General features: G+C 37.0%; 1 protein-coding gene across 1 annotated transcript; it reads left to right on the top strand.

Annotated features, from left to right (window-relative positions):
- The first annotated feature begins 518 nt into the window (after positions 1-518).
- On the top strand, positions 519-3273 carry LOC141713268 (pollen receptor-like kinase 1). The gene is made up of 3 exons (XM_074516594.1): positions 519-1370; positions 1568-2260; positions 2365-3273. Exons 1-3 carry the CDS (start codon positions 677-679, stop codon positions 3075-3077), a joined length of 2100 nt encoding a protein of 699 aa, XP_074372695.1. The 5' UTR covers positions 519-676; the 3' UTR covers positions 3078-3273.
- The last annotated feature ends 7187 nt before the right edge of the window (positions 3274-10460 follow it).

Consider the following 10460-nt stretch of genomic DNA (forward strand, 5'->3'; position numbering starts at 1 on the left):
ATTTGTAATCAAATAAAAGATCGTAAGTTCTTTTATTGAAGTTGATATAATACATTCTCTGTACTAATTGGCATAGAGACTTAGATGTAGGTCATAGATTAGGTGTAGGACCCGAACCAAGTGAAAACTCTTGGTGTTCTGCATTGTTTAATTTCTTTATTACTGCATTTATACTTCAGAAATATACCTTCTGCTGTTAATTGAGACTGTCTCATTGTCTGTCGTATTTGTAAAGGGTCTGTCTCATTTATATAAAAGACTGTCTCATTTGTCATATCAGTTAGATTATTGTTTATATCGAATGGACTTTTGAATTTCAAAAACGATAGATATTTTATATATAATCTGTTCAAGATTAGCCACTTTCTTCATATTTTATGTTTCTCCTCCAATCATAGATTCCACAACTTAACCATCCAAAACATGTTCTATTCTTGGCGCATCATCCTCCGTCTCTTTTTGTCCTCACAAAAAATAATTTCGGTTATGATAAAATAAACAAAATAATTAATTAGTAATCCGCCCCTCCTACACAGGACCTTAGTTAATAAAAATTAGTATCATTTATCTTATCTTGCAGAAGCATCTGTATCTGCAGCAGCAGCAGAGGCCCCTGAAGAGGGTGAAGCGCCCCCCACTGGAACGTGGGTGTGCGCATCACCATCATACAAACATCATGATAATGGCCTTAATCACCAAAGTTAACCACCATGATCAACATTTTGGTCGTCCTCAGGGGCTGCTCATTGCATGTGCCATCATACTAATTTTATGTCGGTCATCTTTATCAGATGCATTATCAGAATCTGAAATACTTCTAAAATTTAAAGCCTCCCTCTCAATTAATAATGCATTATCTAATTGGAATGACTCGAAACCGCCATGTCCAACAGGGAATTGGGCAGGTGTTTATTGCTTGAACAATACCGTGTGGGGGTTGAAATTGGAAGATATTGGACTCAAAGGAAATCTCAAAGTGGAGATGTTAAAAGAATTGCGAGGTCTAAGGACAATTAGCGTGATGTGGAATGATTTGGAGGGAGACCTTCCACATTTTAGGGCAGTAAGCTCATTAAAAGCTGTTTATGTGTCTTATAATAATTTTTCGGGTGAAATCAAGGCAGATGCATTTCTTGGAATGTTTTCGCTGAAAAGGTTTCATGCTGCGCATAATCAATTCACTGGTCAAATACCAGTGTCATTGTCAGTGTTGCCCAGGCTTATGGACTTGAGGTTGGAAAACAACAGATTCAGGGGTGAAATACCTAATTTTCAACAAAAGAATTTGAAATTTTTCAACGTATCCAACAATGAGTTAGAAGGTCCAATTCCAGATAACCTTATCAACCTTAGTGCAACATCATTCGGGGGTAATTGATTTTGTGTTTTTTGATCCAGATCATTGTGCATATGTAACCATTTCTCATAAAATAAATAATCTAGGATCAGATATAACATATTCTGTGTTTTTTAACTATGTGCATCTTTATCAATTAGTAGTATCGCAAACGTAGATATTTTTCTAATGAAATACTTATGTCGGGCGGTATGTATATCCACAAAACAGGAAACACTAATCTTTGTGGTGGGCCATTGGGTTCATGCAAGATAATGGTGTCAAAATTACCGGTTGCAATAATTGTTCTAAGTGTGGTAGCTGCAGTTGCAGCACTTGCAGCAATAGTTGTAGCTTTTGTCATCCTTGGTCAACGCAGGCAACCGTCCACCCAACACGAGCATGCTACAAACGTAACAGGGCCAACAATCACAAGTATGCCAGAAGCAAACAAAAAACCAATGGCCTCTACTGCTATCACCGATTTAGACAGTATAGAGCAGGGAAGATCACATGTTGCTGCTGGAACTACAACCTACAAACGGTCAATCTCAAAGAGTAATGGTGTTCAGAATAGTATGAAGCTAACATTCGTGAGGGAGGATTGTCCAAAATTCAACTTGTCTGACTTGCTTAGGGCCTCAGCCGAGATACTGGGGAGTGGGATATTTGGGTCTACTTATAAGGCAGATCTGCGAGACGGTAGTAGCCGCGTTGGTAAATTGCGGCCTTCAGCTGTAGTTGTGAAGAGGTATAGAAAAATGAACAATGTGGGAAGAGAAGATTTTCAAGAGCATATGAGAAGGTTAGGAAAGTTTAGACATCCAAATTTGCTTCCGCTTGTGGCTTATTACTACAGGAAAGAAGAGAAGCTCTTGGTTTCTGATTATGTTGCCAAAGGCAGCTTGGCATTTCATCTCCACGGTACGTAATGTAATATTAAAATGTACATGGGTAAATTGTCCTTCTATATAGTATATATATAGATTCTGGTAGCTAGCTGAATTTTCTGCCTTATGATGGATCAGGAGGCAGCAACTCATTGGGCTGGGGAAAGCGATTGAGAATTGTTAAAGGAGTAGCTCGAGGACTTCTATATCTTTACAAAGAGCTTCATAGCCTAGTAGCGCCACACGGTCACCTGAAATCTGCAAATGTGGTGTTGACCGAAGCTTGGGAACCTGTGCTCACTGACTACGCGTTGACACCTATAGTGAATCAAGAGGATGTGCAGGATCTAATGATCGTTTATAAATCACCAGAGTACAAACAACTAGGCCGCATAACCAAGAAAACAGACATCTGGACTCTTGGAATACTGATTTTGGAGATTCTGACGGGAAGATTTCCAGCCAATACTATACAACCCGGGAAAGGGGCTAAAGAGAGTGTGGATTCGGGAACGTGGGTTGAAACCCTCGTCAAGGAAGATGAGACCTGGAAGGACAAAGTGTTTGACAAAGATATGATGATGAATATCAAAGGAAAAGAAGAAGAACAAGAGATGATTAAGCTCTTAAAAATTGGTTTGGCTTGCTGTGAGATAGATGTGGAAGCGAGATTGGATATAAATGAGGCTGTTGAGCGTATCGAAAATGTCAGAGAACCCGATCATAATTCTGTTGTTTGCAATGACCATCATCATGGTGATGGTGCTTCAAAAGATGAAGATTTTTACTCTTCGTATGCTAGTGAAGGGGATATGCGTTCTTGTAGAGGATTATCTGACGATTTTTCATAGCTCATGCAATCTTTAATCTTCCAATAATATTTTATCCTTTTTTCATTACATGGTGGAATCATGAATTTGGGTACAAGGTTAAAACTATAGCTTAATCATTCATGTGATTTAGTTGTACCAATGGGACAACAATTTGTAATGGAAAACCACAACAAAACTCTAAATATAATATAGACAAAGTGTAGAATTTAGAATTTGCACTGGATCATGGAGTATTATAATAGCAATCAGAAGTCTAGAATCTTTGTTATACAAGTAATAACAAAAGTCCCCATGAAAGCCGCTAGAGTATCTCCAACACATATTGCCAGGAAATTGCTAAATCTCATGTGTTATGACATCCTTGGTTATTAATCTAGGTTATCAAGGTATTGGAGTTGTATGGTTGCGAAGTGGTTGTCTATCAAAGTTGTCAAAATTTGACAACTTCTTAAAATGGTTAAAATACATATATAAATGTAAAAAGTTTATATCAATAATGCCTTTTTTAGTTTATGAGTCATTTACAATTTAATTTAAGGAACCACTTAGGCAACAATTAAAGGTTTATTGGAGTAGAATGTTGTCAAGTTGATATAAAATTGAGTGAAAATAAAATATTAATATATATGATGATTTGGCAAAATTGGCAACTAGTTTGACAACCCCTTATTGGAGATGTTCTTACAGGCTCCCAAATTTTTTTTACAGGCTCCCAAACTTTTTTGGGGCTTTTATTTTTTTTTTGTTTTTCCTTTTCCTGCCCGATTTGCTTGCACTCCTGTTTAAGTTTTTCCAAGTGTTCAATATTCAATGGAGACCTAGTTTTGAGCCCTAATATTAAATTATAAAAAAATTATTTTGGAGTATTTTTTTGTTGGGGAGTCATGCAAACCTATTTTTAGTACGTATTTTTTGTTTTGACAAAAATATAGTTTATATATGATTTTCTTGGTTTTGAAAAGGGTGCCAAGCTAGTCGAGTGTGCTATTGTTACGTGAGGGCATGTTTTGCAAATCTCATAATTAATTCCCATAAAATTATTTTGGTTAATTTTTTTTTCTTGTGACTAGTGATGTAAACCTATTTGTAATATGTAAGACACAGTTGAAAAACTTTGCGTAGGTCGATACACAATAATAACACGATACATGAATAGAATTGAGTACGGTAAAATAATACAAATATTAAGAGCCAACAATATATGAAGCGGATCATTCATATGTATTATCGGAGACATCATCATCTTCATTGATGTTCTAGGTATGGGACTCGATGAACGTCTTCATTCTATGTAATTCCCTCGTTGACTCCTCATTTTCACGCTGCAGCTCACGAATTTCTGCACAGTGGGCTACATTCTCTGTGGTAATCTCTTCCCTCATAATTTCAATGAGAACCGCTGCACGGGGTTCATGTGGCTCTTCGATCCAACGTTCGTAAATGCAAACACCGTCGGGATATTTGATAAACCGCCTTCCTGCGTCAATACCCTTCCAATAATGCGCTACAACATATATTTTTTCACAAAAACACTTAACCAAATTTGGGAGTGAAGATATAATTACTTTTGATGAGTGTGACTTCATAAGGTTGTAACTCTCTATTTATAAGTGATTTGGTTAAGAAGACATAAGCTACATTGAATGACAGTTCACGTGCTAAATATACTATACAATTATAGTTCATAATTTAAAACTTAATTGTGACTTGTCATTGTTGCTCTAACCTGCATTATTTTCAAAATTTATGGATTCATCATCTGTTGTAAAGTGACATCGATACTCTATACATGTAATGACTTTACATGCACAGACTTAGCTTTTCCTATGTAGTTCATTTATATGATTTGACTTGTCACTACTGTTTTTCATGTGTCCTTCCACTTGAACTTGTTCTGTGTTTATCTCAAATTATTGAAAATGCTTGAATATGGTATCAACTGCTTACTAATACATAACAGTAATTCGAAACAGAACTGAAATGAGCACCCAACTATTAATGATAATAATATTACAATAAAGAAAGATACAACTAATATCGAGCTAGAATGCATAAATCCAAAAAGGAAAAAAATGGCACTCAAATCATAACACAATAATTTTTGTCAACATGCTGCGATCGATGTTCAACATCACTATGATCATGGTTCACCAATACTTCGTGTCCACACAATAGGTGTATTGTTTGTTGAGTATACAACAACGAAAGCAAAACTCAAAGCGAATAAACAAGAACAAAAAAATAAACGACAATCAAACAAGATAAAGATTTACGTTGTTCAGAAATTCCTACTCCACAAGCCGCACTAATTTTGTATTGATCTCTCACAATTTGTTGTGTTATAATTTTACAATTACATGAGTATTTATAAGAGAAGAAACTAGGCCTAAATCAAAATTATAGTCCAAATTTGAAAAGGAGACTAATCCATAAACTAATCTAGATCAGAGTCTGAATAGTCTATTTCATGAGCTTAATTAATAGACTCCACAAACCCAATAATCTCCCACTTGGAGTCTGGCCAATCTTCACTTCACTCTTGTAAGTCTAGTAAAATCAACTTTTCAATCAATAATTCTAACTAGTGTAGCGTCTTCTCATCAATCAATTCTGAAGGCCAGTTGAAGCTACGCAAAGCTTCAACTTTCTTTCGTAACCACCTTAGTCAACATATCTGTAGGATTCTTTGAACCAAGGATTTTCTTCAAGGACAAGATACCATTGCTTATCAACTCTCTTGTAAAGTGATATCTCAGCTGAATATGCTTCGTCCTAGCATGAAACATAGGATTTTTCGCAAGATGAATAGCACTCTGACTATCGCTATACAAAGCACTGTCCGCCTGTTTCTTGCCCAACTCCTCAAGAAAATTCTTCAACCAAATCATCTCCTTGCTAGCTTTAGAGATAGCCATATATTCTGCTTCTGTGGTTAAAAGAACAACAGTCTTTTGAAGTCGAGACATCCAACTAACTACGGTGCCACCCAAAGTGAAAATAAAACCCGTTGTACCTTTTCTTGTGTCCAAACATCCACCCAAATCTGCATCAGAGAACCCTTCCAAGATAACATCTTTCTTACTGAAACATAGCGCAAACTTGGATGTGCCTTTCAAGTAGCGTAACAACCACTTGACTGCTTCCCAATACTCTCTTCCTGTATTAGACATAAATCTGCTAACAACTCCCATTACATGAGCAATGTCTGGCCTTGTACACACCATAGCATACATTAAAATGCCAACTGCAGATGCATAAGGAACTTTAGCCATATCTTTCTTGCCTTCATCCATTTTAGGTGATTGCTTCTTTGTGAGATTAAAGTGACTCGCCAACGGTGTACTTCTGGTCTTCGCATCCCGGACATTGAATTTCTGCAACAATTTCTCAATATACTTCTCTTGAGATAATTTTAGAGTACCTTCAGCTCTATCCCTTATGATCATCATACCAAGTATTTGTTTTGTTGTACCCATATCCTTCATCTCAAACTCCTCAGACATCTGTCTCTTTAACCTGTTGATTTCCCTCATGTTTGATCCTGCTATCAACATGTCATCAACGTACAACAATAATATGATATAAGATGAATCAAACTGTTTAAAGTAATAACAATGATCCATAGCACTCCTCGTGTATCCATTATTCATCATAAAGTTGTCAAACTTCAAGTACCATTGTCTTGGTGCTTACTTTAAACCATACAAGCTTTTTATAAGCTTGCAAATAAGGTTTTCTTTCCCAGCTACCTGAAATCCCTCTGGCTGAACCATGTAGATGTCTTCCTCAAGATCACCGTGTAAGAACGCGGTCTTAACATCTAGTTGCTGTAGATGTAACTCCTCTGCAGCCAGAATACTTAGCACAATTCTAACTGTGGTCATCTTAACAACAGGAAAAAATATATGGGTATAGTCAATACCTTTTTCTGTTGATAACCCTTGACTACTAACTTTGCCTTGTATCACTTGCTGCCATCATGTCTTATTTGATCCTAAACACCCACTTATTCTATAAAGCCTTCTTTCTTGCTGGTAACTCTGTTAAAGTCCAAGTCTCATTCTTCTCAAGAGAACTCATCTCCTCATCCATGGTTGATTTCCACTGAACTGAATCATCCACTTGTACTGCCTCTGAATAACACTGAGGCTCCCCATCCTCGGTCAATAACATATGATATGCTGAAGGTGAATATCTTTGTGGTGGCGTCACACCTCTGCTAGATTTTCTTACCTCAGTTTGTGGAGCGACTGGAACCCTGTCATCAACATTCTCCGAACTCCCACTATTTCCTGAAAGATCTGTTTCTGTAATATCTTCAAGCACTGCTTCCTTTTTCTCAGGTTGTTCCTTTGTAAACTCAGAGTCGGGAATAAGCTTATCCTTATACACTGCATTATCATTAAAAGTAACATCTCTACTTCTAACGACCTTCTTAGTCAGTCCATCCCAGAAACAGTAACCCATGTCATCTGAGCCATAACCAATGAAGATACATTTCTTTGCTTTCGAATCAAGCTTGTCCCTGTCGGAATCTTTAGCACGCACATAAGAAACACAACCAAAAACTTGCAAGTGTGAAAGATTTACCTCTTTTTCGTACCACACTTCTTCAGGAATTTTGAACCTCAAAGGACTTGAAGGTCCTCTATTTATGAAATACGCTGCTGTGCTGACTACATCTGCCCAAAACATCTTTGGCAACCCTGCATGTAATCTTAAACTCTTGGCCCTCTCATTCAAGGTTCTATTCATACGCTCTGCAACACCATTCTGTTATGGTGTCGCTGGAATAGTTTAAATCATTCTAATACCAAATTCCGCGCAATAGCTTTTAAACTCATCAATACTGTATTCACCTCCATTATCTGACATCAAACTTTTCACCTTTAAACCAGTCTGATTTTTTACTTCAGTCTTCCACTTCTTGATAGTAGCAAACACATCTGATTTATTCTTCAAAAAATAAACCCATACCTTTTTAGTGGAATCTTCAATGAAAGTGACATAGTAGCGAGATCCACCCAATGACGCAACTGTTGTTGGACCATATACATCTGTATGAACTAGCTCTAACTTCTTAGCCTTGGGGGTCCTCCCTGACTTTGCAAAAGTAACACGTTTTTACTTTCCAAGAACACATGGCTCACATAATCCAACTTCCACATTCTTCAACTCTGGAATCTTCCCCTTCGAAGTTAACAACTTCATACCTTTTTCACTCATATGACCAAGCCTTTGGTACCACAAAGTTGAAGACTCAATCTCATCAGCGACTGCATTTGCTTCATAGCTAGATTGTTCAATAATGTATAAAGTCTCCTTTTTCTCTCCACGAGCAATAACTAGATTCCCCTTTATAACCTTCCACTATCCGTCTCCGAAAGTAACTCGATACCCTTCCTTATCTAACTGACCCACAGATAATAACATCTTCTTCAGTCCAGGAATGTACCTTACATCTTTCAACATCCAGCTAGTTCCCAAAGAGGTTCTGAGATTAATATCTCCCATGCCCGCAATATCCAAAGTCTCATCATCAGCAAGATGAACTTTACAAAAATTTCCAACTCTGAAATTTAACATTAAATCCTTGCAAGGGGTAGCATGGAACGATGCACTAGCATCCATAACCCATGATTCAACCGAACATTCAACACAACAAATCAAATCATCGTCATCCACCACTTCTTCAACTACGTTAGATGAATTATCCTCTTTACTCTTTCCTTTAGGAGCCGCGGGAGTCATGCACTGATTTCTGAAGTGATCCTTCTTCTGACAATTCCAACAAACAATATCCTTGCGATCTTTGGATTGTCCTCTCTTCAGTGACTTCGATCTGCTACGTCCCTTATTCTGCCCCTTTTCGAACTTTCTGCCTCTACTCTCAGCACTCAACAAGGAACTTGACGACTCTCCTTAGTTTCTCCTACGAATATCTTCTCCAAGAATCGAATCTCGAACTCCATCAAAAGTTATCTTACCACTTCCAGATAAATTACTTATCGTAGTGACAAATCCCAACCAACTATCTGGTAATGAGGGTGCCAACAACAAGGCTTGTACTTCATCATCGAATTTAATATCCACCGATGCTAATCTTGCTATGATAGAATTAAATTCATTCATATGATCAGCAACGCAATCGCTTTCATTCAATCTAGTGGCAACTAACAAGCGAATCAAATACACCTTATTTGAAGCAGACGGCTTCTCATACATGTTTGACAAAGCCTTGATCGAACCATAAGTTTTCGTTTCCTTGACGATATTATTAGCCACGTTCTTCGCCAAAGTCAACCTGACAACCCCTAGAGCCTGCCTGTCCAAAAGCTTCCAGTCTTCATCCTTCATTGCAGTTGGTTTCTTCTCTTCCAGCGGTTCATATAGTTTTTTCTGATACAAATAATCCTCATTTTGCATCTTCCAAAACGCATAATCTTTGCCATCAAATTTGTCGATCTTTACCTTCCCGCCTTTTACCATCGCTCCCACTCGCCTGAAAACCTAGGCTCTTGATACCAGTTGTTGAGTATACAACAACGGAAGAAAAATTCAAAGCGAATAAATAAGAACAAGAAAATAAATGACAATCACACAAGACAAAGATTTACGCGGTTTTTGTATTGATCTCTCACAATTTGTTGTGTTATAATTTTACAATTACATGGGTATTTATAAGAGATGAAACTAGGCCTAAATCAAAATTATAGTCCAAATATGAAAAGTAGACTAATTCATAAACTAATCTGAATATGACTCTAAATAGTCTATTCTCTTGGGATTAATTAATAGACTCCACAAACCCAACATTGTTAACCCTAAATCTATAACGTAACTCACTGTCTTCGGCACTCTGACGATTAACGTAAAACATGGTTGAAGGTGCATCGCTAAGCCAGGTTTCTCCTATAGTAGTATCAAGGTTCATTTTGCAACCAGAAATGGTGATAGTATATGGGTGTAGACGTTGCAGAGCAGCGAAGTTCAACTCTGTATTAACTGGTACAACATTTGCTTCCGAAAAGACAACTTTAACTTTATTAGTGCAATATACAAGCATTTTTTAGGAAATAGAATACGTATTTTGAATAATATTTGCACAGTGATGGATTTAACTTGTTTTTCTTACATTTCATCACCAATAACCATTTCCAAAGACCTTTGTTGTATATTTCTTGCATTTGTAACTTGTTGTACATTGCCGCGGTCAACAATTAATCCAACCACATCTACAACCCAGAGAAGAAGAAAATGTTAATATATAACGAAATGTAATAGCAAAAGGTTCAATGAAAATAGAGTACAACGATTACCAATGCAGTGATCACTTTGGAAGTGAGCCTCATCAATTGTTGAAAGATCAACAAAGTCAAATACATCTTCATAAGTGTTGGG

This window comes from Apium graveolens, chromosome 3, assembly GCF_009905375.1.
Source record: "Apium graveolens cultivar Ventura chromosome 3, ASM990537v1, whole genome shotgun sequence".
NCBI lineage: Eukaryota > Viridiplantae > Streptophyta > Magnoliopsida > Apiales > Apiaceae > Apium > Apium graveolens.

Excerpts from the sequence above, each read along its gene's own strand:
- LOC141713268 (XM_074516594.1), top strand. The coding sequence starts at position 677 with ATGATAATGGCCTTAATCACCAAAGTTAACCACCATGATCAACATTTT. Across the intron at positions 1,371-1,567 it reads TAGTGCAACATCATTCGGGG|GAAACACTAATCTTTGTGGT; the intron begins GTAATTGATTTT and ends TCCACAAAACAG. Across the intron at positions 2,261-2,364 it reads CTTGGCATTTCATCTCCACG|GAGGCAGCAACTCATTGGGC; the intron begins GTACGTAATGTA and ends ATGATGGATCAG.